Raw genomic sequence first — 26,557 nt, forward strand, 5'->3', positions numbered from 1 at the left:
GCACCCAGGACGTGCTCTCCAGAGGAGATCTGGGTCCCCGACTCTGGACCAGCCCTGACACCTGACGGGTTGTGACCTGTGTGGGGGCCGAGGTCTGGTGGGCCCTGATCCCTTGAGCCTTCAGGGCAGGGAAGCCTGGTGGTTAAGACCATGGCTGGGCTCCCAATCAGCTCTGCCCTTCAGCGACTGCCCACCCTCCTCATGGCGGCCCCAAGCCTCAGTTTACCCATCTGGGAGGTGGGCTGTCTATGAGGCTGGTGGGCATTTGAAGGTGAGCAGAGCCCTGGGCTCAGGCCTGAGGTTTTCACCTCGGTGCCTGGACGCTCTGGGTACACGAGTGTGGTCTGGTGGGTGGACATGGGGAGGCCGGCGGAGATGGTGTGGGCTGAGCGGACAGCACGTGGGCATCGAGGACGTGTCAACACGCTGGGGTCTCCAGGATGGACTTTCATTTTAAAGTAACCATATTTTTCAAGTAAACTACCCTCAGGTGATTATCAGGATATGAATAAAAATGTAACTCAGAGTCTGCCCTCCCCTTTGACCTCTGGGTCAGCAAAGCACGGTGGGAATGAAGCTGGTGGAGTCGGCACTGCCCCACAGATGCACGTGTGTTCGGGCCACCGAACCCCAGGTGACTTCGTCCTGAGATGCTCACAGGGACCCACCTTAGGGGAGCGACTTACTTCTTACTCAAGAACCCGAGCCTGTGGAGGGCGCGCATGCGCGGGTGCGTGTGCGCGCAGGCCCCTCCCGGGCCACGTGGGCCACGGTCACTCACCTGCTCCAGGGCGGCTCCGCCCGGCTCCCTGGATCTGTCCGCAGTCCCGTCATCAGGCTCGGGAGTCCCTGGGTCTCTGCCAGCATCGCGAGGGCCCTTGGAACCGGGCGGGGGGCTTTCCTCGGCGGGGCCCTGGCCACGCGCCCCCCCTTCCCCGCTGCGCCGGAGCTCGGCGTCTCGCTCCGGCCACAGGCTGGATTCGGGCTGTGCCTGGAAGCAGGTAAGGCCATTTTTCCCCTCCGGAAAGGGCTTCCTGGGGTCTGGAGGGAAGAATTCTGGGGCCGGCGGCTGGGTTTCCGTGCTGGTCAGCGACAGGCAGCGAGCGCCGGCCTCGGGGCCGCAGGGCGGGAGCCGGGGCAGCGTCTGCACCTTCCTCAGGCGGCTCCTCTCCAGGAAGCCTCTGTCCGGGTTCCCCAGGGGCCGCTGGGCGTCCAGGAGGAGGCAGGCCAGCCTCTCGGGGACCAGCCCCTCCTGGCCCGGGCTTTCTCCGTTTTTCACAGGGGCTGACAGCAGAGCCTTGGAGGGCGGGGTCCCCGGCTGCTCCAGGCCTTCTCCGGCAGGGCTCGGGGGCCGGCCCTCCAGGGCAGGCAGGGCCGCTGGGTCCGCGGAGCGGGCCCCTGGCTGCCTCTTGGGCCCCACACTTTTTGGAGCCAGTCTCTCCCTCCAGGTGATCTCACTGACATCTGGGCAAAAGCAAGACGTGATTACAGACGAGAGCCACGGCCAGGATGGGCCTCCCCCTGCAATCCCCGCGCTCACGGCCACCAAGACACCCACTCCTGCAGGACCCCTGGACCCCCACCCATCACAGAGAGCACGGGTCCTCCCAGGATCCCCCACCCCTTCCCTCAGGACTGGCCCAGAAACGTCCTCGTCTGCTTCCTTAATCGCACCATCCTGGCTAAGTAATGAGTGTCCGAAGGCTCCCAGCCCCCACCCACCTGCCGCCAGATCCAGGATGAGCTTTCCGAAGGGGTGTCCTAAGGCCTGTCTGATTAGCTCATCCAAAGAGCACATGGGGTTTCCTAAGGCCTGTCTGATTAGCTCATCCAAAGAGCACATGGTTTTGCTATTACAATAACACAAGTGATACTCCCGAAAGGAATAAATTAAATCTGGCAGCAGCCCCAGCTCGTCCTGACATACAATATTCCACACACGTGTCTGTGTGAACCCCTCTAGAGACACACGCCCTCCCCTCCCAGTGGCCTGCAGCCCCCTCGACGGAGCCTCTGCTCTCAGTGTTAACGCCCTCCCTGATGTTAGAGCCGCCAGCGGGCCTGGTGCCGCAGTGTCACAAATGCCAGCGTGGTGGGAAATGTCCCTCGCTTGGCTGGGGGAGGGGCCCTGCCGCCCCCAGAGGCTCCACACCTCCCCTCAGGACCCTCCAGGCTCCCTGCTGCGAGCACAGTGCAGAGCAGACACTGGTGTTTGTTCAGAATGCCACCCGAGATTATGCCTTGTGAGCCATGAAAATCCCAGATGCTTCAGCAACAGCTTGTGTGGCCGGGAAGTAAGTGGGCACCAGACAGGCGGTGCTGTGTCCATGTCCCCAACGTCCACAGAAGAGGACAGAGGTGACCGGTCCTGAGGGCAGTCACTTCCCATATGAGCTGCCTCTCCCCTCCAATTGTGGGTTAGAGCTTATGAGTGTGTGCACGTTTGCAGACGTGTTTGTGCGTGTGGGAAACTGTGGGCGTGTGCTGCGTGTTCACGGGGGTGTGCTTGCTGTGTGTTAATAGTCTAAATAGGTGTGTCCGAGTTTGCACATGCTTGTATGTTTCCACGTGTGCTGTGGGAGTACATGTGGTCTGTCCGCATCCGTGTGCATGTCAGCGTGGGCGGCTTACACGGTGCGTACGCTGGCGCGAACGTGTGTGTACGTGATCGTGTTAATGCTTGTGCACACCCGTGTGTGCATGTGTGAGTGCGTGCATGCGCCTGCGCGCATGTGCAGCCTCGTCCACCCGCGTGCTTACCTTGAAACGCCCCGAAGGACTCGATGGAGAGCACCCTCCTCCCGGCAGCTGAGAGGCTCTGGCACAGGCGGCAGGAGGACGTGAGCTGCATCTTCTCCTCGCACAGTGCGATGATGCTCTGTGACCGGAGCCAGCGCTCAGCCCCGCCCCCCGGCCCCCCGCCGCCCCCTCACCGCTCTAGGCGCCGGGATCGCGAAGCAGGGCATCCTGGGCTTCGGGATCCCCGCGGGACAGAATCTGCTTCGTGAAACCCGCGGATTCTGTCCTGCCCGTGACAGTCATAATGCACGCCGTTCATCGCAAAAGTGCAGAGTAAAGGAGTCGGGAGCCCGGTGACGGGCAGGTGGGGCCCGCGTGCGCGTGCTCGCTGCGCGTGCACGCTGGCCGGGCGCGTTGGGCTCCGGGCCGCGCCTGGGGGAAGCGGGGGCTGCCTTCGCGCTTACCTGCAGGTCGGGCCGCTCCCCGGGGTCCTCGGCCTGCATCTGGCCCAGCAGCGCTTCCAGCTCCCGGCTCAGCCTGGGCTGGGGCTCGGGCTCCGTCACATAGTCGAGGGCTGCCTTCAGCGTGGCCCCCAGAGAGTAGATGTGAGCCTGCGGCAGCACCAGAGAGCCCGCTGGGCGTGGGGCAGGGCCTCGCAGCCTCCCGGGGTAGTGCCTGTCCCCAGGCAGCAGCCCCTGCTCCTCTGGGCCAGGCGCGCCTGCTCCTTACAGGGCCGCCTCCCCTGCCCCCAGCACGGCGCCTCTCCTGGCCCCGAGCCGCCCCGGTGCTCCCGGGCCTGGGGTCTGTGCCGGCCCCGCTGCACCAGCCCCAGCCCACCTCCCCGGCACAGGCCCTCGCCTGGCACCTGCCCTGTCTTCAGAGGGCCAGCCTTTTCTTTTCCAAATGTATGCTTCAAAAACCGATTTGAGGAGGAGGCAAGGCAGGTTTCTTGCAGTTTGGAAGTCAGGGTTTTCCCCTGTGTGAGTCGGGCTCTTCACCCCATGCCCGCTGGGACAGGCTCACAGGGAAGGCCTCGCCCTCGGGGCCGGGAGGGGCTGCCGATCCCCGTGGCCAGGTGTCCTCCAACACCATCTGGCCTTCTCGCCTCATCCCAGGACCACGCACGGGGCGCTTCATCATCCCCACGTCACTGACAGGAAGCTGAGACCAGAGAGGTTCAGGAACCTGCCTGGGGCCACACAGCTGGGCCAGGAGGAGCCGGTGGGGGCCCTGAGCCATGTGGCTCCAGAGAGGTGGGTCACACAGCTCCGGAGTAGAGGCCAGGCCCCCAGAGGCCAGCTCTCCCCACCTCCCTGCCCCAGGGCTACCCCCACCCCAACCAGTGAGTCCCCCACCTCCAGCCCTGGCACTCTGGTCCGGGGTCAGCACCTAGCCAGGGCCAGACTCAGCATGGCTGAGTGGTGGGGTCCTGGCCCTCTCCCTGGGCAGCCTCGTGACCCAGCAGGGACGTCTTGCCCGGCCTCCTCACAGGACCCTCGGACCCCACCTTCCTGCTCTGTGGGGAGGTCTGAGACCACAGGCTCTTGCTGTTGTTCTAGGGCTGTCTGGTTTGCACTGGCTGCCTGGCTGAGATGCGCCTTCCTGACCCACCTCCCTGCCAGCGTCTCTCTCAGGAGCTGAGCACGTGGGAGTCCACCCCTCGCCACTCAGGGCAGTTTCTGTGTCTTGCTGTTGGGACCAGCGCTGCAGCGGCCGTCCTCACGTGGCCATCTTTGTGCACCCACAGTACGTTCACGAAGGCTCAGGCCCCGTAAGTGGGGCTACCAATCGGGGCTACATCCGTTCCATTTGCAGTTTTCGGAGCTGCTGAGGAGCTTCCCTCGGGAGTAACCGGCCCAGCCGTGTGCGTGTGTCTGTGTGTGTGTGTGGGGGTCAAACCCCCTCCCCCTTCCAGCTCGCAGCCTCTGCAGCTTCCCCAAGCTCAGTGTCTCGTGCTAACCTGCATTTCTGTGACCGTGAGTGAGACCAAGTGTCTGTTCATCTCTATTCGCTGTTTTAAATTTTCCTCTTTAAGCCCGTTCATGGACTTTGCTAATTTGACCGCTGAGCTGTTGCCTGTTTTGAATGCACTCTTGGCACATGAAGGGGCTCATCCCCGGTCTGTGTGTCACACGGATGTTCTGTCACTTATGTTTCAACTTTTTCATGTGTCTTTTGACATTCAAAAATTCTAATGTTTAATTTGTGAAACTGGATAATTTTTTTTTGTGTTTTTTTTTGTGTGTGGTACGCAGGCTTCTCACTGTTGCGGCCTCTCCGTTGCGGAGCACAGGCTCCGGACACGCAGGCTCAGCGGCCACGGCTCACGGGCCCAGCCTCTCGGCGGCACGTGGGATCCTCCCGGACCGGGGCACGAACCCGCGTCCCCCGCATCGGCGGGAGGACTCTCAACAACTGCGCCACCAGGGAAGCCCTGGATAATTTTTTATTGGCTTCTTAAGAGGACCTTCCCTATAGCCCAAGACAATAAAAACAGCTTACTTCTGCTTTTTCCAATACTTTTATAATTTTAAAGCATCTAGCTCTAATCCCTGTGGGTTGTACCTTTGGGCTGGCGTGCTGCAGGGATCTGGTTTTGTCTCCTTCCTGATGGAGAGCCACCTCCATCTCCCACACTGTTAAAGAAGAGCCCACCCTCTGTCCACCCTGAACCCTCGTCCTGCTGCCCTCAGCTCCCCAGGGCTCCAGGCTCTAGCTGGCCTCCCCTCCTCTTACTCTGTGTCTCTCCCTCTGTCCAGACTGTGCCACTGTGCTATTTTAATTATGGTAGCTTCAGAGTGCATTTTCTTTCTTTCTTTGTTTTTTGTTTTATGCTGAGCCATGTGGCTTGTGGGATCTTAGTTCCCCAACTTGGGTTCGAAGTGAAAGCGCCAAGTCCTAACCACTGGACTGCCAGGGAATTCCCCAGAGTGCATTTTCATACCTGGTGGACAAATGGCCCTCCACTTTTTTCCCCAGAAATGTTTGATTATTTTCACATGTTTCAGGTTTAAGAAAGATATATATATAGGTCCTCCCATTCCCATTAAAAAAGAAAAACCCAAAAGGTTGGAATTTTATTGTAACAGCACTGACGTTGCAGAATTTGGGAAGGACCAACGTCATACAAGATGAAATACTTGGATGTCAGCAAGATGGCTGTCCCTAGATCATATCCCCCTCAACAACAATTTGGCATCCATCTGTAGACAAAATTTCCTTTGTGGGAGCTGTGGGATCCAGCAACATATGCCAAGGGACCTGGCAGGCATCTTGCCCAGCTGTGTGTCAGGTGAGAGGCAGACAAACCTCTGTCCTGGTTGTGGACCCTTTAGCTAGACTAACTAGGGAAAAAAAGAGAGGACTCAAATAAATAAAATCAGAAATGAGGGACGAGACATTACACCCGATACCACAGAAACACGAAGGATCATGAGAGACCACTATTTATATGCCAACAACTTGGATAGCCTAGAAAAAATAGATGAATTCCTAGAAACCTACAACCTACCAAAACTGAATCACGAAGAAATAGATAATCTGAACAAACTATTACTAGTAAGGAAATCGAATCAGTAATCAAAAACCTCCCAACAAAGAAAAGCCCAGGACTAGATGATTTCACTGGTGAATTCTACTAACATTTATTTAAAGAATTAATACCAATCCTTCCCAAATTCTTCCAAAAATTGAAGAAGAGGGAACACTCCCAAACTCATTTTATGAGGCCAGCATTACCCTGACATCAAAGCAAGATAAGAACAGTACAAGAAAACTATAGACCAATATCCCTGATGAATATAGATGTAAAAATCCTCAACAAAGTATTAGCAAACTAAATTCAAGAGTACATTAAAAGAATCATATACCATGGTCAAGGGGGATTTGTCCCTAAGATGCAAAAATGGGTCAATATACACAAATCAGTAGATGTGAGTCACCATATTAATAGAATAAAACATAAACATCATATGATCATCTCAACAGAAGCAGAAAAAAGCATTTGGCAAAATTCAGCATCCTTTCATGGTAAAAACTCTCAATGAACTGAGTATAGAAGGGATGTACCTCAACATAACAAAGGCCGCATATTACAAGCTCACAGCTAACATCATACTCAATGGTGAAAGGTTGAAATCTTTTCCTTTAAGTTCAGAACAAGACAAGGATGCCCACTATCATCATTCCTTTTCAACACACTGGAAGTTCTAGCCAGAGCAATTAGGCAAGAAAAAGAAATAAAAGGCAACCAAACTAGAAGGGAAGAAATAAAACTGTCTCTATTTACACATGATACGATCTTATACATAGAAAATCTTAGATGCCACCAAAAATCTTTTAGTAACAACAAATTCAGTAAAATTTCAGGATACAAAATCAGCATGCATAAATCAGTTACATTTCTATACACTAACAATGAAATATCTAAAAAAGAAATAAAGAAAATAATCACACTCACAATAGCATCAAAAACAATAGAATATTTAGGGAAAACAATAAAATATTTAGTAATAAATATAACCAAGCAGGTGAAAGATCTGTACATTGCAAAGAATAAGACTTTGATGAAAGAAGTTGAAGACACAAATAACTGGAATGATATCCTGTGTTCATGGATAAGGAGAATTAATATTGTTAAAATGTCCATCCTACCCCAAGCCATCTATAGGATGAATGCAATTTCTATCAGTAGTCCTATGGCATTTTCATAGAAATAGAAAAAAAAATCCATAAGTTTGTATGGAACCACAAAAGACTGCAAATAGCCAAACCAATCCTGAGAAAGCACAAAGCTGGAGGCATCACACTTCTTGGTGTGTGTATTACACAGCTCTAGTAATCAAACCAGTATGGTATTGGCATAAAAACCATCACATGGAACAGAATTGAGAGCCCAGAAATAAAACCACACATATACAGTCAACTAGTATTTGACAGGGGAGCAAAGAACCCTTACTGCAAAAGGGCAGTCTCTACAATAAACGATATTGGGAAAACTGGACAGCCACATGCAAAAGCATGAAACTGGACCTGTATGTTACACCACACACAAAAACTAACTCATAATGGATTAAAGAATTAAACATAAGACCCGAAAACCATAGAAATCATAGAAGAAAACATAGGGGGAAAGCTCCCTGACATTGCTCTTGGCAATGATTTTTTTGGACATAATACCACAAGCACAAGCACCAAAAGAAAAAACAAATAAATGGAACTACATCAAACTAAAAAGCTTCTGCATAGTAAAAGAAACAATTAACAATGTGAAAAGGCAACCTATGGGAGAAAATATTTGCAAACCATTTACCTCATAGGGGGATAATATCTGAAGTAGATAAAGAACTCACACAACTCAAGAGCAACAAAATAATCTGATTAAAAAATGGGCAGAGGGGGATCTCCCTGGTGGCCCAGTGGCTAAGACTCCATGCTCCCAATGGTCAGATCCTACGTGCCACAACTAAGAGTTCGCATGCCACAACTAAAAGATCCCGCCTGCTGCAACTAAAGATCCCGCCTGCTGCAACTAAGACCTGGCACAGCCAAATAAATAAATAAATAAATATATTTTTTTTAAAAAAAGATGCTATTTGTAAAAAATGGGCAGAGCAACTGAATAGACATTTTCCCAGGAAGACATACAAATAACTAACTAGTACATGAAAAGATGTTCAACCTCACTAATCGTCAGGGAAATGCAAATCAAAATCAAAATGAGATATCATCCCGCACCTGTTAGAATGGCTGTTATCAAAAAGACAAGAGATAACAAGTGTTGGTGAGAATGTGGAGAAAAGGGAACCCTTGTGCACTGTTGGTGGGAATGTAAATTGGTGCAGTCACTGTGGAAAACAACGTGGAGATTCCTCAAAAAATTAAAAATAGAACCTCTATATGATCCAGCAATCCCACTTCTGTGTGTATATCCAAAGGAAATGAAATCAGGCTCTCGAAGAAATATCTGCACCCCCGTGTTCACTGCAGCATTATTCACAAAAGCCAAGACATGGAAACAATCTGTCTTTGGGTGAATGGACAAAGAAAATGTGGTCTGTATACACAATGGAATGTTATCAGCCTCAAGAAAGAAGGATGGTCGTTGAGGGCATTATGCTAAGTGAAAGAAGTCAGACAGAGAAAGACATACTGTATGATCTCACATGTAGAATCTAAAAAACTGAACTCATAGAAACAGAGAGTAGAATGGAGGTTGCCAGAGGCCTGTGGGCGGCGGGGAACGAGGAGACACTGGTCGAAGGGCACAAACTTCCAGTTACAAGACGAATAGGTTCTTGGCATCTAACGCACAGCATGGTGGCTACAGTCAACAATACTGTACTGAGTACTTCACAGTTCCTAAGAGAGTAGACTTTAAATGTTCTCACCCCCAAAAAGAAGTGGTAATTAGTGGTGGAGGTGTTAGGTGTTAACTAACCCTACGGGGAAATAGTTTTGAAATATGTCAAGTATATCAAATCATTAGGCTGTAGGCCCTGAACTTACACAACATTAAATGTCAGTTTTGTCGCAGTAAAGCTGGAAAAAATCCTTAGTGTAGGGACAGGGTCCGTCTCCTTTTCTCGTGCCTTGTTTTTTCATCTTTAGAAAAGTGGTTTGCTGTGCACTTTCACCCCTTCCTGCCATGTTCACTCCCGGGCTTTCTGTGGTCGTGGCTGTTATAAGCGGGACATTTTCCATTTCCTCTCGAACTGGTAACTACCACCACGAAGGAAAGCTACGTACTTCGGGGGTTGTACCTTGCCTTCCGCTGACTTCTGCAGTCTTTTATTCTATCATTTTCCACTGAAGCCCCTGAGCTCTCAGGCTCGTCACCTACAGACAACGCCAGGCTGCTCAGGAGGGTGTCCGGCGACCCGCTCGGGGCCCTGTGAACACGGCTGGCGCCCACGCTGACGGCCCGGAGTCTGTCCGCTCTCCCTGTGCACGAGGCCGGGCTCCTGGGCCGCTGCCAGCCTCTCACGGGAGACACTGGCACCCCCGCCCTGGTCCCTAGGTGGACGGCAGCCCGCTCCCCACCTCACACGCTGACCTCGCCCTCCGCACCCAGGGCCTCCGCCTGGGCCCCCACAGAGCCAGCACCCAGGGCTTCCTGAAGGGGCCAAACGGAGCTCAAGCTGCTGCACAGACTCAGGCAGACGCCTTGGTTTGGGAGCCCTGCTGGGTGCTGGGGGTGGAAGGAAAGGCAGATCCTACGAGCCCCGACCTGCAGGCCAGGCCGCAGCAGTGAGGCCCCCAGCAAGTCACAGCCCTGAGGGTGAAGCCTGGCTCTGCACCAGGGTATCTGTTCCTGCCCTCCACACCCTGTTGTCCCCTCCAGGACCACTGGTACCCGTCTACCTTCCCACACATGCATCCATCCATCCGTCCATCCCCTCTCCGTCCGCTACCCACATTTATTTCTCCTCCCTCCCTCCCTTCCTTCCTACTTTTCTTTGTATCCGTATCTATATCTTTCTGTCCCCGTCCACCTTCATCCATCCATCCATCTCTTTTAGTTTGAAAATAACTCAGCAACAAACTTCTCATCGGCCGTCAGATGACACTGTCCACTACACACTGGCCAACACCAGCGCCTTTGGCCCTCGAGGTCCTTCCACCTTTTTTTTTTTTTTTTTTTTTTTTTTTTTTTTTTTTTTTTTTTTTTTTTGCGGTATGCGGGCCTCTCACTGTTGTGGCCTCTCCCGTTGCGGAGCACAGGCTCCGGACGCGCAGGCCTAGTGGCCATGGCTCACGGGCTTAGTTGCTCCGCGGCATGTGGGATCTTCCCGGACCAGGGCACAAACCCGTGTCTCCTGCATCGGCAGGCGGATTCTCAACCACTGCGCCACCAGGGAAGCCCGGTCCTTCCACCTTTAATCCCTGTCTTGGAAGCCCCTGGTGGTGATCCTGAGAACCCTACTCGCATCAAGTCCGCCCCGCTGTGGACCTCGGCCCACGAGGCAGGGTCCCACCTGCTCTGCTGCCATGTGAGCGCAGAGCGGGGACCCCAGCATCACGGCGGTGCCAACACCGGGATCGGGGCACCGGGGCCCACGCTGACACAGGTGTGAGGAGAGAAGGACCTGCTGGCTCCGTGGGAGGAGCAACAGGGAAAGTCACCGCCCGCCCGCTAGGAATTACGGCGACTCAGAGAAGAAGACTTGTCAGGATAGGAAGATTCGGGGACAGGAAGCATTAAAAAGGAAGGGGAGCCCCCTTGCTTCCCGCTAAGGACAGTCTCTCTCTTCCCCCCGAGCGTGGTCCCCATCCCTCGTCCCCCCCTGTCGTGGGCCTGCCTGTCCTTACACCCTGCAGCAGGTGGGGTCCCTGCCCCGGGAAAGCCCCTCCACCCAGGGAGCTCTGTCACTTGGAGAGTGGATGGCGAATCCCTTCCGTTGCTGGCCTCGCTTTCTCTGCAAAGGGAGGGGTACAGCGCCGTCTACACCCCAGAGTAAGGAGCAGACAACTCGGCAAACAAGGAAAAGCGACAAGGCGACAGAAGACCCGAATGGCCCAACGTGCGGGGAGGGACCCGTGGCTCTGCCTTTCTCCTGAACACTTAGAGGCCGTCGCAGGGTTATTAATTGGCCTAATTTCAATACTGTTGTGTCTCAAGGATCAGGGAGGCCAAGGAAGGGACTGGGAAGGGCGGTCAGTGGAGCAGTCAGAACGCACACCGCATCCGTCAGTAAACCGTGCCATGGAACAGTTACCATAGCAACGTTAAAGATCACTGATCACAGGTAACCGTAACAAATCTAATACTAATAATTTTAAAGCTTGAAATATTGTGAAAATTCCTAAAATGTGATAGAGATACAAAAGTGAACAAATGCAGCTGGCAAAATAGCACCGACAGACTTGCTCAATGCAGGGCGGCCACAAACCTTGTTTGTGAAAAATGCAGTATCTGCAAAGCACAATAAAGTGAAGTGCAATAAAGTGAGGTCTACCTGTATCACAATAAAAAATAAGAGAAACCCAACCCATTATTTCAGAAGAAATCCCAGTGGAAATAAAGAAACACCTAGAGGGACTTCCCTGGCGGTCCAGTGGTTAAGATTTTGCCTTCCGACACAGCAGGTGTGGGTTTGATCCCTGGTCGGGAGCTAAGATCCCACATGCCTCGCAGCGAAAAAACCAAAACATAAAACAGAAGCAATATTGTAACAAATTCAATAAGGACTTTAAAAATGGTCCACATCAAAAAGTCTTTCTTTTTTTTACAAAATAAAGAAACACCTAGAAGTGAATGATACCGCATATGCCGTGTGGCAAAACTCGTGTTCAGAGGGAAACTCTTAGCTTTAGGTGTTGACCCTAATATTAGGAAAGAAGAAAAGCTCAGACTGATGGGCTGCGTGTCCAACTCAAGTTAGGAAAACTCACTAAACTCGAAAGAAGCACAAGAAGAGACTGGAACATAAGAGCAGAACTGATGGAGAAGAAGAAACCAAGACGGGACAGGAGACCTCACAACATACAAGGTGGGCTCGTTGAAAAGCTGTTAGAAGAAACTTTCACGTATGGAGGTTTGGGGAAGTCACTCTGGCTCGTATGTGATTTGGCTTGAACTTTGTGCTGGTCAGAGCAGCCCGTCTTTTTTTTTTTTTTCTTTTTTTAAGATACATGTCCCTGTGCTCCAGGAGGGCAAAGAGAATAACAGTCATTTCATAATATTAATAACAATAATTACACTCATTCTTGACATTCACTCAGCACTCATTACACGAAGGGCTGCTAAGGAGATCAGGGCTACAGGACCTCAGAGGGGTGAGAAATCCTCACGGGATCCACTGGTTGGGAAGGCTTCTGGAAGGTGGTGGACTTGATGGGTGCAGAGAGGGGGCCCGGCAAGTCCTTCTGGGGGCAAATCATTGTGTGCTCGCTGCTGCCATGTCAGCTGCACTCACGTGCAGCCTGTCTTTAAAAAAAAATTTATTTTATTGAAGTACAGTTGATTTACATTGTTGTGTTAATTTCTGCTGTACAGCAAAGAGACTCAGTTATATATATATATATTCTTTTCATTATGGTTTATCACAGGATATTGAATAGAGCTCCCTGTGCTATACAGTAGGACCTTGTTGTTTATCCATCCTGTATAAAATAGTTTGCATCTGTTAATCCCAAACCCAATCCACCCCTCCCTCACCCGCCTCCCCCTTGGCAACCACAAGTCTGTTCTCTATGTCTGTGTGTCTGTTTCTGTTTTGTAAAGTTCATTCGTGTCATATTTTAGATTCCACATATAAGTGATATCATATAGTATTTGTCTTTCTCTTTCTGATGTACTTCATTTAGCATGATAATCTCTAAGTCCATCCATGTTGCTGCAAAGGGCATTATTTTATTCTTTTTTATGGCTGAGTAGTATTCCATTGTGTGTGTGTGTCTATGTGTGTGTGTGTGTGTATCACATATGTATATATATATATATATATATATATATATATCTCACATACACATATATATCACATCTTCTTTATCCATTCATCTAGAGCAGCCTGTCTTAAGTCCTGCTGAACACACATTGTACAACTGCTTTAACCATTAAAGAAAAGGATATATTTAAAAATCAAAATGGAGTAACTGTGGTTCAGGCATCCAGGATGGAGCCGGGTGGCTGCTGTGGATGTGGTTTCAGACACATTCCTGCATCTCTGAGAACTTGAATTCGGGACCCTATCAGACTCAATGACACCACCAGCCGTTCTCAAAACAGTATCTGCCAGCAGCTGCCACCCACAACCTTAGGTCTCAAGTCTCTCCTTGTAACTATGCTACCACTTCAGACTCCGACCAATCATGCTTAACCAGCACCCTTACTTCTTGCAGCTCCAATCCTAATTCCTGACAAACGACTTAAGGAATTTTGTGGATTTTGCCTTTATAAGCCTTTCCCATTTTGTAGCCTGGGGAAAATGATTCAAGTGCTTCTTGAATCTGTGTCTCTCAGGCTATAGTCCTCAGTTTGGCTCACATAACACTCTTTCCTTTCCTATTATGAATTGTTATTGATTATTTCTGTCGACAAAACTAAGAAAAGATATAACCCCACCTCCTCGGCAAGGCTGGCAAGAGAAAGTACAAATAAATCATCCAAGGAGTGGACGAGAGGGCACCTACGATGATGCAGGGATTCAGAAAGGACCTCACCTGCAACTTTAAAAACACAGGTAACAATGGGTAAATTTTTAGAAACATATGGTTTACCACGAAGCTGACTCAATAAGAAAACAAAACAGATAAATCCTATAATTAAAAATAGAGCAGCAATTAAAAATCTTTGCTCCAAGGAAACAGATGGCTTCATAAGTAAGTTTGACCAGACTTTGAAGGAACAGACCATCCCATTCTTACATAAGCTACTACATGGCAAAGGAAGCGGGGGCATTTACACACAGCCAGGATAGTCCTGATGGCTCACACGAGTCAGAAACATCAAGAGAATGGAAAACTACCGGTCCACTCGAGAAAAATACAGAGACCCAGAGCAAGCATTAGTCAACCAAATGCAACGGAGTAAAGAAAAAATAGGGCACAGCCAGTTTAGGTTTCTCTGAGTAGGAAAGGTTGATTTAACGCTAGAAAATAAAAAAGGGAGATATTAACATCTTAATGATCATTTCCAAGTGTGCAGAAGCATTTCCTGATAGAACTCCATCCCTCTGGCACAGTGGGGACCTCAGGGGGCCGCTGCAGATGTCACCCAGGGTGGCGAGGTGGGAAGAGCTCTCTCAGGATCGTGGGGAAATCACTGACCCCGTCACACTGCTGCTCCAGGCCCACTCAGGACACGTGGAAGGGGAACCTGGCACGAAGCCTTTGGACGGCAGGATCAACACTGCCTGCCGCCTTCTGCTGGTGATTTGATCAGTTAAACAGAAAAACTAAGAGACTCTATAAGTTATCAGAAATAATAAAAGAATTTACCAAGATGGCTGGTGTAAGAGGAAGATGTTTGAGCGAACTGCATTTCTGTAGACTTGCCCCCAAAGCAAAAAAACGTGCTTAGAAAGATGACCACCCATTTAGAATAGAATCAGAAAATATCTCATTCCTGAGAATAAACTAGTAAAGGATTTCCAAGTAAAACTTACAATAAAGGTTTTAAAGTGTTACTGAGACAGTAAATTAGAGCTAAATAAATGAAGAAGTATTACATGTATAACATACTCTAGGGGTATGAATTCTCCCCAAACTGATGTACACATTCAGAGCCGTTCTAGTCAAAATGCCAACAGAGCTTTTCCTGGAACTTGATACTAATTCTAAAATGTATGTGGAAGAATAAAGAGTTAAGAATAGTCAGAACGCTTCTGAAAAGAACAGGGACCGGGCATGTTCGCTGTGAGATGCTGGGCTCGTGGCGGAGCTGGGGCCAATAAAAGCAGCTCTAGTGCAGGGGTGGGCAGACCCCCATGGGCCCCATGGGCCCACCCCCGGGGTGGAAGCAGACCCATTTTCGCCTGGAACTGGGGTGTATATGGCTTAGGTGGCGCGTACCGGGGCCAGCCAGCAAACAGCTGGGAGCAGCGGTCATCCACACCAAAGAAATGAACTTGGGTCCTTGCCTCGCACACATAGCAAATCAAGGCCGGGACTTTCCTGAGGTCCAGTGGTTAAGCCTCCACACTCGCAGTGCCGGGGGCCGGGTTTGATTCGATCCCTGGTTAGGGAACTAGATCCCACATGCTGCGACTGAAGATCCTGCGACTAAAAGACCTGCCGCAACGGACCCAGCACAGCCAAATAAATAAATGAATATTAAAAAAAAATCAGCCTCAGGCAGATTACATGTGAAGAACAAAACTTTAAAACTCTTGGTAGAAAATGTCAGTAAATATCTGTTGGATCTTGAGGCTGGCAAGGTTTCTTAAGGCACAAAAAAACACAGTGAAAGAAAACACCGATAATTTGACTATATTAGAAATTAGAAACTTTTTTTTTCCATCAGAGGATGCCTTCAGGCAGCTTTTCTCAAAGCGTGGTTCCAGAGGCTAAACAATTTCCCACCAACAGGCCGTGGAGGCTGCCAGGGCCGCGGGCCTGTGCTGTCACAGCAGACTGGACGCAGACGTGGCCGTGAGAACCCAGGCCTCCGCTGAGCCGGGCATTCAAGAGATTTACAAACATGTAAAGCGATGCCACTCTCCTCACTGTTTTTTTGGAGGGGAATATTGTTATTTCTCATGAAAATATGTTAATATGTGCCAACATGCAATGGCTTTACAGTTGTCATTGAGTGAATTAATAGGTAGACTTTTTACACACTTCTCCGTTTTAACCTGTAATTCAGTGAAGTACTGGCAGATGTAACCCCCACAAACCAAGCTCTCTGGGCACTCAGTGATTTTCGGGAGTGTAAAGGGTTCCAAGAACCAAAAAGTTTGAGAACCACCGCCTTCAAGGAAGTGAGACACATGGTGGACATGGCATTTGCAGTCCTAACAAAAGGGACGAAAATACAGGGAGGAAAGCTGAGCAACTGGATAGAGATGGGCTCTCGTGCAGAGGGGTCCCCACCCCCCCACCTGCAGGCCCACTGTCCTGCCCGACAGGAACACAAGCCCTGGTGACCCCGGCGGAAGCGACCCCGCAGGAGGGGCTGAGGGGTCTCTGGGCGCTGGGGCGAGTGCACCTCAGGCAGCCCCGTAGGAGAGAGTTGCCTGCTCTGCAAGCGACCCCGCCGCCCCGCTGGGAGCTCCCGCTGGACACACGGAGGCCACGCGGAGCAGCGCTGACCCCACCAGGCCTCCCCCCACGGAGGACATGACACCCAGCGCGGGGGAGTCTAGGGAAACCACCAAAAAGGAAGTTCCAGAAGCTAAGGCGCAGCAGGAGACTCTTTAGAAAGCGAAAGCAGCACGAGCGAGCGGCCCCCTCCTCTAGGCCCCCTACCCACCTCGCTGCACTGGGGGTGCCCAGGGGCCCCGGAGGCCTCGGCGCCCTTGGCCTTGTCCCGGGCGTCTCTGCCTCTCACTCTCTGGGGTGACTCTCCGGGCCGTGGCTGCCCCTGCCAACCCCTCAGAGGGGCTGTGACTCCGGTCAGTCACCACCGGTAATGCCAGGCGCTTTTAACAGCGTAAATGTAGTCAATTCGCACGCAAACACGCTACGCGCTGTAGTGAGGAGCTTGCGGCCAGGAACAGGCTTTCGCTGCAGCCAAGTCGCCGGGGACCCGAGGGGGCAGAGGTGGGAGGGCCCCCCGAAGCCCCCGGGGCGCCGACCGCGGGCTCTCACTGCCGCCAGGTGACGGTCCGCGGGGGGCCGGGCACTGGCCCACCTGCTGCCACTTACCTCAAAGGTGTTCCCAGTCACATCGAACTCTGGGGGGACAAAGGCTCCCTCGGGGTCGTCTGGGGAGGGAAGAGAAGGCGCCGGGTCGCACGGCGACCCTCCCTTCCCAGCCCCGCCCCCCGGCCCGGGTCACTGGGGAGGACAGGCTTCCAGGCGCTCCGGGGACGGGGAGCTGCGAGCACCAGCGCGTCCCGAGCCCCCAACGGTGGGGAGGGGGCGGAGGTACCGGCAGGTTACCATGGAAACCCGGCTCCGGGACCACCGGCCCAGGGAGGGCCCGCGTCCTCTTGCCGACTCTGCGCTCAGTTCCCCTGCGGGCGCGCGCCCGCGCCTCACCGCTGAGCTGCTCCATGAAGCACACGTTCCCGCTGGTGTTGAAGGCCAGGGTGTCGGGCGTGAGGCACAGGGTCTGGAAGATGGCCGAGTGGGCGACGCTCCTCATGGCCAGGCTGCACTCCAGGCACACGGCCCAGGCCTCCTGCTCGCTGAGGCCGCTGTCCCGCAGGGAGAGGATGTCGGCCAGGGACACGTTCTCCTGCAACACGGGCCTGGGCTGAGCTGCGGCGCCTGCGGAGGGGCAGCGGGCCTGCGGACAGGCCCCCGCGGCCCCCAACGTCCAGACAGCTCCCGGGAAGCAGACGCCACGCCGCAACGTTTCACTTTATGTCGGGAACGAGGTTCTCGGCAACATCGTAAGAGACCCCACCAGACGTCCCACGGCTCCCGGACGTCAGGAGCTGCCGAGCATGTGCTGCACATCGGCTGCCACGGGAGCAGGTGTTTGCCCGGCCTGCCCTTCGTCCCAGACCGGGCGGCCCCCCGCCGTTGGCCCGGCCCCACGCGCTCAGCACACAGACCTCGGTGGGCACGCAGGGAGCCTCCCCTTTTCAGCTTGGGAGCAGGTGAGCGGATGCAGGAGTGAGGGAAGACGGAGCTGTTGCCACGAAGGCACAGCCGTGCGCGAGGAGCCGCCAGCCCGGTGAATGTGACGTGAGCCTACGACAGTCACGGGACACGCGAGAACATGCTCATGACAGCACGGCTGCAGAGCTGCCTGGACAACGGCTCCGGGCGGTGCACGTGGAGGACACGGTCGCACGGCTCCTGCACAGCTAGACTCCGAGGCCGCCCACACAGCGGGCTCCACCTCCAGGTCTGACTCAGCCGTGGCTGTGCCACCCACAGTCACTCACACACACACGTGTGTGCACAGAGCGCGCTAACACAATCTGTCAGGCACGTGTGCACGGACGGACCCACGCCAGCATGCACACAGCTCTCACACATTTACTTACTAACTTTGATGCACAGGCACGCAACACCCACACATCCACACACGTGCCCACGTGTTCACACAAGTCACACATGCACAAACACATTCATCAACGGGTGCACACAATACACAGGCCCACACATCAGACACCCTGTACCTCACAGGCCTTTTCTGGCCCATTGTGTGACGCCCTGGTTAGCTCCCACACACCACCAGCCTAAGGAGGGGAGGGGGACTGAGGGAGCCAGGCTGGGAGCTGGGGCCTGGGGGAGCGGGCCGGAGGGTCAGGCAAGGTCCTGGACACCCAGACTCGGAGGGCAGGGTGGAGAGTCAGGGAGAGTTGGGGGTGGAGGTCGGGGTGGGTTGGGGGTGGAGGTCGGGGTGGGTTGGGGGTGGAGAGTTGGGGTGGGCTGGGGGTGGAGGTCGGGGTGGGCTGGGGGTGGAGGTCGGGGTGGGTTGGGAGTGGAGGGTCGGGGTGGGTTGGGAGTGGAGGTTCGGGGTGGGTTGGGGGTGGAGGTCGGGGTGGGTTGGGGGTGGAGGTCGGGGTGGGTTGGGGGTGGTACAGTAGAGAGGTACCCCTGCTTCCGCCCCCCCCGCAACTAGCTCTCCCTCCAGCCTCCTTGCTCCATCCTCCCAGCACACAGGATGTTCTCACGTGTAGCCAAGCTGCCGGGTCCTAAAAGGAGCCTACAGTCTCCTGCCCTTGAACTTCTCCCACCTGTACTGCACGGGGCCCCTGAGCACAGCAAAGGAGATGAAGGGTTTAAACCCAGAGAGAAAGCAGCAGCATGAGGCGCCGCTGTGTGTGTGTCTGGCCAAGCAGCGTGCGGTGTGCGGGGCGGCAGGGGGGGCACGCAGCAGGTCTGCCCGTGTGACGAGGCTCATCCCACGCCTGTTCCTTCCCAGTTCAGGGAGGGGCTCGGTGACATCCTCCTGGGCCCTCTCAGCTCTTTCTATTGGGGGAGTGGTTAAGATGGATGAGGAAAAGGCAGCTCTGAGAGCAGAGCCCCTTGCTGCGCTCCCGTATTGTACTGACCCTGGGAGGAGGGTGGACAGGGCATAGCAAAAAGCAAGGCACACGGTTAGACTGGGGTGGCAGAGAGGCTCGGGAACCAGAAATCTCAGCTTCCAAACCTCCCGGCTGGGTTCCCCGGGTTTGCTGATAAAAGGTCTTCCTGATGTGGCTCCACCTGGGGGCCTCTCTGGCCCACCCAGGACCCCTCACGACTCGGGAGAGCCCGAGGCTCCCAGGGATGCCCGCGAGGCCTGGTTAGAGAGACACCTGGGCACCGTGTGCACACAGAGGCCTGCACGGTAAACAGCCCGAGGACCCCGTGGGCTGGGTTATTTAGGAGGGTGAGTGCGACCCAGTCCCACTACAGCGGCCTCGCCGACTCTCCACTGGCCGTTGGCGCACAGCTGTGACCGACGTGCTGCCAGGAGACGGGAGCCCAGGGCAGAACCACGGCACGGCTTCCTGCTCAGGCCCAGGCCCATGCCTCTGCTGCCCCTGCCCAGCGGAAAGATGCGCTGGTGAGGTGGAAACTCCTCGGGGCAGCTGGACACCTGCTCCCCATTCGTGGGGAGCACCCGCTGGGGAGAGCACCTGCTGGGGGGATTCTCTGCGTGACTCTATGGGGTGACTTCCATGGGTCCTGAGTCACTGCTTCCGGGTGGCTGAGGCCTCCACTCACTGGTCTTAGCTCCTCTGAAACCCCACTGTTACACCGGGAAGGCGGGATGCAGCTGAAGCAGGTTCCAGGACGGCACCGAGGGACACTGCAGGCCCCGACACACCCGGGCAGCTTGTGCCACACGCTGATGGACCCTGGACACTGCGCCCACGGTCGCCTCCCTCTGGGACCCGCAGCCCGCCCCTCTGGTCCATCCTGCTCTGGCCCAGGCAGGAAAAATGACCCTTCCTTGCCTGAATCCACAGCCCAAGTAGGGCAGGCGGGGGTGCTGGGCCGCCTTGGCTAATGGGCCAAAGACAAGGACAGGGAGAGACCAGGAAGCAGGTGTTGGCCATTTAGGCCCCCTCAGTCCACCCCTACCCCCCAATTCCAGCCCTGATAAATGGGAGCCTGTGCTCTTCCCAGAGGGGCAGCTCATTACCCCATGGGCCCTGAGCCTCACACCATGAGGCCCCAATTCGCACTCAAGGGGACGGTGCCTGGAGGCCGGCAGGGGCTTCACAGGCCAAGATGGATGTTTGTGTGCATGCGTGGTGCGCGCGCGCACGTGTGTGTGTGTGCGCGTGCGCGGGGTGACGCGCTACGAACAGAGAAGCCAGCGAGGCTCCTCCAGACGCCTGTGCTCCAGCCTCGCCCCCGCGCGCCCACCAGGGGCTGCTGCAGGCTTGGGGAGACTTCCATCCCGCCACTGCCCACGTGACCTGACCCGGTCATTGCCGGCCAGCTCCATCTCCTGGGTATAGAGCCAGCCTTCCGGGCAGACCCAGAAGCTACCGGAGCTCGCACCTCACCCTTCACTGCTACCCAGTAAGGCGCTGCCTGGGTGGGCTCTGGGGGGAGATCTGAGGGGGAGACCACCCAGGGCAGGAAAGAGGGCCCCCCTTGCAATGGTGTGGGCACAGATTCAACCCCCATCCTGCCTGGGAGCGGGGCTTGGGAGGCAAGAGGACGCGGCTTCCCAGGGCGGCCCCTGTCGCCAGTCTGGGTCCTAGAGGGCAGTGCTGGCTTCCTGCTGTGGGCTGCTGTCCAGTGACAGCAACACGCCGGCCGTGCAGGAGCTTCTGGCCCACAGACGCAGACTACGAGCCAGGGCCACGTGGGAGCCACAGGACCCAGGGGTCATTCTGCATATTTCAAATGCTCCCCATCTGCTTTCAGATCCCCAGGCCCAGCCCAGCTCCCGGCCCACAGACGCTGGTGAGATGCCCCGCTGGGCTCAGGAGGGATAAGAACACTCCTTACCCCTCGGGGGAGTCTGGGGACTGGGAGACGCCCTGCCCACCGAGGGCCCCTGAAGGCCAGTGGCACCGCCTGCCTCCCGATGGCCTGGGGTCTGCCTGAGCTGCAGTTGTTCTGCCTGATCCGCACCCTGGCCTTAGCTTGTACCGATGCAGTGGTGCTGCCTGCAGGTGGCCAGGGGCCGGGTGGGCTGTGACCTCCAGGGCCTTGCTGGGCGGTGCTGGCCCCCTCAGCACGCCCCCCGTGGGGTCTCTGGCCCTGAGCTCTCGCGCTCAAGCGTCGCCCATGGGTCATGTGTCTCTGGGGCAGGTGCCCAGACTGAAGTTGCTGGGACACGAGTGCAGGCATCCCCATTCCACTATCGGATGCCAAACTGTTTTCCAAAGAGGCTGGTCCACTCCATCCCCCCTGCACCCTGGCAGACAGGCAGGGCCGCTACCACCCATTCCCCACCAACCTGGGCCACCGTCCAGCTTTCTGGTTCCCGCCAACCTGGCGCTTGTGGGAAGGTTTTCGCAGCGGGTGTATTTTGTGTTGCCTGATAATAATGAAGTCAAACATTTTCTCATATGTCCACCAGCAATTTGGATTTTCTCTGGGGTCACAACAGGGCATGGACGTTCCAGGGGCTCCTGCGGGGTGGGGTCCACAGGGTTCTATTTCCTGAGCTCACTGTGGTCAGTTGATATAATTAGCTGTATAACCAGCAAATGCCTGTGTCTCATGTGGCTTGTACAGTCCTGGGTCTGGCACCCACCGTCCCTCCCTGGAAGCTGCCCGCTGTCCTTGGCCACGGTTCCCTCCGGGGGCTCCTCCAGCATATCGGATACAGCCTGACTACACAATGTTGTGCCAGGCAGTCACATGTCCCTGGCGGGGATTTAAAACCTTCAACACCAACCACACCCAACGCGTGCAGGAAGCAGGGACATTCTTCCCGTTTCACGAGAACACACCCGAAGGCAGTGCCTCTCTCTCCAGGGAGGGTGCAAGAAGTTTAAGGAGCCCTGAACTTCCCGGCTGGATGCTACTACAAAGGTGGCATCCCACTTCACCTGGAGGTGACGGCCACAGGGAGATGGGGACCCCCGGCCCCACGCACTGTGCACAGCTGGGGCTGCTCCAGCCCCGAGGGGGCGCTGGGGACACTGTTACCAGGTGGAGGCCTCAGGGCACGGCCGAGGACAGACGGGGGGCTCGGGATTGAGGCTTTGGGTCCAAATCCTGGCTCTGCCTGTCCTGTTTCTTTGGCATCAGTCACCGGCTCGGTGTGCCAGGCATGGAGGAGGCCCTGGAAGTGTGGGGCAGCCAGTGCAGAAAGGCTCCATGTGGAGAACCACATTCTGCACCTGGCTCGGAGAGTGAGTGATTTGCGGGGGAAGTGAGTCTTCCAACAGACACTTTAGAAATGCATCCTTCCGGGGGGAGTGTTTGAAGGCTGAGGGCTGGGAGCACCCTTTCTTGCTCCATCAAAGCCATGGAGATATCCACAGGGTTCTTTATTCCCTTGCCTTTCCTCTCTGCAGCCTTCTCTCTCTCGACGAATCCAGGCCACGGTGGGGCGGGGGGCAGGGAGAGGCAGCACCCCCCTCCCCCAGGGGCACTGCCTCAGCAGCCTCCTCAACAGACTCTGCCACCAGAAGGACTGCTTCTAGGGCATGAGCCCCTCTGTCCTCAGAGCCAGCTCTGCTGGGGAAGTGGGCAGGGGCCAGCTGAGGGCGAGGGACCTGGGGACCGCAGCTTCAGCTGTTATGACCCCCCTCTAGCCCAGGAAGGGCTGGCCGGGTCTGCCTCGCTGGCGGGCCTGGCCAGATGGGCACGTGGAAGGTCTTGTCATTTAGAGGGCAGCACTGCAACAGCGCTCTGCTGAGGGCGCACGGCACCAGCAGACCCCGCGGATGGGCGCCTGTACCTGCTAGGGACTGGGAGGGCATCTGCACACACCCCCAGCCTTGGGAGGCTACAGGGTCTTCTTGGGAGCAGCTGTGTCCTCTGGGGGCCACCTCTCTTGTGGCGGGGACTGGCTTGTTCAAGGGCCACGGAGTTTATTCATTTGACCCCAGCCCACGGTCTGTGGGGCACCTCGGGGAAGCCAGAGCTACGGGGACAAACCCAGGTGGGTGGGGAGGCGTCTCTGACAGAGAAGCGGGCAAAGTGGCCCAGTTAATGGCCAGAAGCCCCATGTGACAGAGACCCTGGCCCCTCTGCACCCTGGCTGGGGGCTCAGGACTTGGGCTCCTGACTGAAGGCCACTTTTGTCCTCTATGAGCAGGAATCAGCCCTCAGTCATGGGGGCCTACGCCACCCCCAGCTCCGGAACAGTCTGGCCTGACTGGGCTCTGCTGCCCGGAGCCTTCCACTGACCTCCTAGGGCCTCCGCAAGGAGGAATACAGCGCTCGGCCCTGCCGCTAGGCGCCCCCGCACTCATGCCCGCGATATCTGTAATCCGGAGCCCACCCCCGCAGGGCGCCAACTTCCTCAGTGACAGCCCACCCGCTGCTGTCCCAGGTGGCATCCCACGGTCCTGTCCCCTCTGGGGGAAAACGTTAAAGGCTGGTGCTGGGGGTGAGAACGGCTTTGGGAGTCCCCTGCTGCCAGGACCTGGCCCGGGGGCTGCGGGCCTGGGGACTCTCCGCGAACCCCTCCGTGGGAAACGGTGGGGGTCCCAGCGCGGGTCGGGGGCTCACCTCGTCCTCCGGCAGAGTGGGGAGCGGCTCGAAGTCGTAGAAGTCTAAGTCTTTGCCGTCCTCCTCGTAAAAATCCGCCGCAGCCGGGTCCATGGCCTGCATCCTCCGTGCGCCGGCGGCGGCGCCACACTCTCAGTCACCGCCTGAGTCGCCGCGCTCGCGCCGGAGGCGCACCCGCCGCCCGAGATCTACGCGGGGCCGGCGCCCCCCGCCTGGCCTCGCCCCTCCAGCGGCCTTGGCGCCCCGACCTCCGGCTCCGCGCACAGGCTCTGGCTCTGCGAGCCGGGATGGCTACGCGCGCAGGGCCGCCATGGCAACGCACGCCGCGACGCCCCCCGCGGCGCACGCCGGCCCCGCCCCCGGTGCGCCCCGCCCGCGCGCTGCCGCAGTGTCACCAGAGCGGGGACGGGGTGGGGACACCTGGGCGCGGGACTGGGGGTCGGGGCAGTCGGAAGGCGGTGCTCACTTTGCCGGGCAATTGGGGGCGACTGGGGCCTCCGAGGGCGTTCTGGGGACTTTGTCCCTCGGGGACGTTGGCCGCTTTCCTGGGGGATGCACTGCGGGGGGTGAGGAGGGGTGGAGGCCTGTGCGCGGTTGGCACCATTTGGGGGCGGGGCCAGTCTTGTGGCCGGCGTTCCTGAGCGGTGCGTCGCAGGCAGCCGCAGGCTCCGTGGGCACACGGATGGAGGGCCGCGGCCCAGCCCGCAGAGAGTGCCGGGCGGGTGGTCCACCCTCCACCCTGTCCCCCTCGCTCCCTGCCCCCGCCGGCCTGGGGCGGGGCTGCTGCAGTCCACGCGGGGATGGGGGGAGGGGCGGCTGCAGAGGTGCCCAGGAGGGGCAGGCAGGGCTGGGGGGGCCGGGCGGGGTGGGGTGGGGTAGAGTCCAGGGAGAAGACCCGTCTGAGCGGTTGGGGTCTGGCCTGCCCCTTTCTTGAGTTAGGGTCCCATGGATGGGGGACCAATAATTAGAGCATCATACCTTGCCAGCCTGCCTCCTCGGTGTGGAAAGGAAACCAAAAGAACAGACAAGCTCTCCCTCAATTTGGCAGTCCTGCTGGCTCATGACTAACTCTTTCACCGGGTTTCCTCAGCAAAGGGACGAGCCTTGCCCCAAGCCGGGGCCTGTGGCTGGGCAGAGAGCAGGACACCCCTCCCCCAGCCTGGCAGAGATCCAGGGTGCCCCCTCACAGTGAAGCAAAGAGCCGGGCAGCACAGCCTCCACGTCCTCCGCAGGAGGGAGACGGGGGTGGGGGGAGGGGGACCTCCCCCGGCACAGAGCAGGGGGTCAGAGCTCCCACAACACAGCGGGCACTGCGGCCAGGCTCACAGCAGCCACTCTGTAAATGCACCTCAGCGAAGGGAGCTGACTCGCGGCAGGCCCTGCCAGCTCCGAGGATGCAGGGGACTAATTCTACCCCGGCTCAGGTCTCGTGGCCCCGGGGCCCCTGCGATGTGGCCCCAGGTGGGCGAGGAGCGCCCGGTGAGGGGAGAAACTGGTGCGCAGCGAGGCCTCAGGCTGGCGGCCGGGGTGCCGGCAGCCCCACCTTGTACAGCCCACCCGAGGCACCTGAGAGAAGTGGGTCTGGCTGTCTGGGAGCTAGCTGGCAGCAGCCGCCAGGGCGGGCGGGAGGGCGGGTGAGGGCAGCAGCGGTTGGAGAAGATCCATTGCAGGATGAGTGCCTGGGCTGTCGGTGGGCACCACCCGGTCTCAGAGGGAGGCAGGCCCTGCTCCAGAGCCCCGGGGCTGCAGCTGCGTCCTGCGCTCGGACCCTGGGTCCACAGAGCCAAGTGCCCTGCCTGCAGGGGGCTGCCCCTCTGCAGTCTCCTCCCCTCTGTCCCAGGCTGGCATCGAAGGCTGTTGAAGCCTGCGTGTGGCCTTGACACCCCTCACCCGCCATCCAGCCTAAACACCCTCCGGGCGTCTCAGCTGTTGTGGGCCCAAAGGGAGGATGCCGACTTTATCACCTGGGTCTCAGGTCTCCCTGCAACCGGGCCCAGGGTCTAGGCTAAGGACTGAATTGGGGGGCGGCATGCAAACCCCTTAACCGAAGGAGCAGTGTCATCGCCAGTGCTTCTGGGCCTAACGGCATTGTCTACCTCGGAAAAAGGTGCATCCAATTTGGGTAAAATACAGAACAAATGGGCTGTAGATGCCGGCTGAGTCAGCTTTGGCTGTTACAGCCTAAAAGCACTTAGTGGGCATGACCCATCTCCTCGGTCAAGCAGGGACCAGGGTGCCTGGGCCAGCGGGGAGTCCTTCCTGGGACTCTTAGGTGCTGCCAGAATCCTGCAGAGGCTTCCTGGACGCAGGGTCAGCTCCACGGCCAAGGCCACGACCTGGTGGAGTCTCCTCACCGCTCTTCCCTGACCCGTCGACTCACTGTGTCCCACCCCCATCTCCTCCAAGACCCTCCCTCTGTCTCCAGGCAGGTCCTAGCCCGAGCACCCTCCCTGTCCACCGCCGAGCCTCAGACCTCAGCCCTCCCCCGGCCGCCCTTAGTGACCAGGGAGGCTGTACTCCACGCTAGGCTGGGCCCTCGCCACGCGTGACCCCAGGCGCGCTGTCTCCTGGCTTCCGCCGTGCAGTCAGCGGCTCTCAGTAGATCAGGCCGAATGTG

The 26,557-nt window shown here is 56.4% G+C and overlaps 1 protein-coding gene across 1 annotated transcript in view; it reads right to left on the reverse strand.

Annotated features, from left to right (window-relative positions):
• The window catches only part of KNDC1 (kinase non-catalytic C-lobe domain containing 1), a 58,975-nt gene extending 34,769 nt beyond the window's left edge, over nucleotides 1–24,206 (reverse strand). Inside the window, exons 1-6 of the mRNA XM_067023759.1 lie at nucleotides 23,941–24,206; nucleotides 17,383–17,581; nucleotides 17,047–17,105; nucleotides 3,204–3,350; nucleotides 2,761–2,878; nucleotides 782–1,464 (exon numbers count right to left, since the gene is read on the reverse strand). Coding sequence (XP_066879860.1) covers nucleotides 782–1,464; nucleotides 2,761–2,878; nucleotides 3,204–3,350; nucleotides 17,047–17,105; nucleotides 17,383–17,581; nucleotides 23,941–24,042 — 1,308 coding nt within the window. The 5' untranslated portion in view covers nucleotides 24,043–24,206. The remainder of the gene's footprint in view (nucleotides 1–781; nucleotides 1,465–2,760; nucleotides 2,879–3,203; nucleotides 3,351–17,046; nucleotides 17,106–17,382; nucleotides 17,582–23,940) is intronic.
• Between the last annotated feature and the right edge of the window lie 2,351 nt (nucleotides 24,207–26,557).

Source organism: Kogia breviceps, chromosome 2 (genome assembly GCF_026419965.1).
Source record: "Kogia breviceps isolate mKogBre1 chromosome 2, mKogBre1 haplotype 1, whole genome shotgun sequence".
Lineage (NCBI taxonomy): Eukaryota > Metazoa > Chordata > Mammalia > Artiodactyla > Physeteridae > Kogia > Kogia breviceps.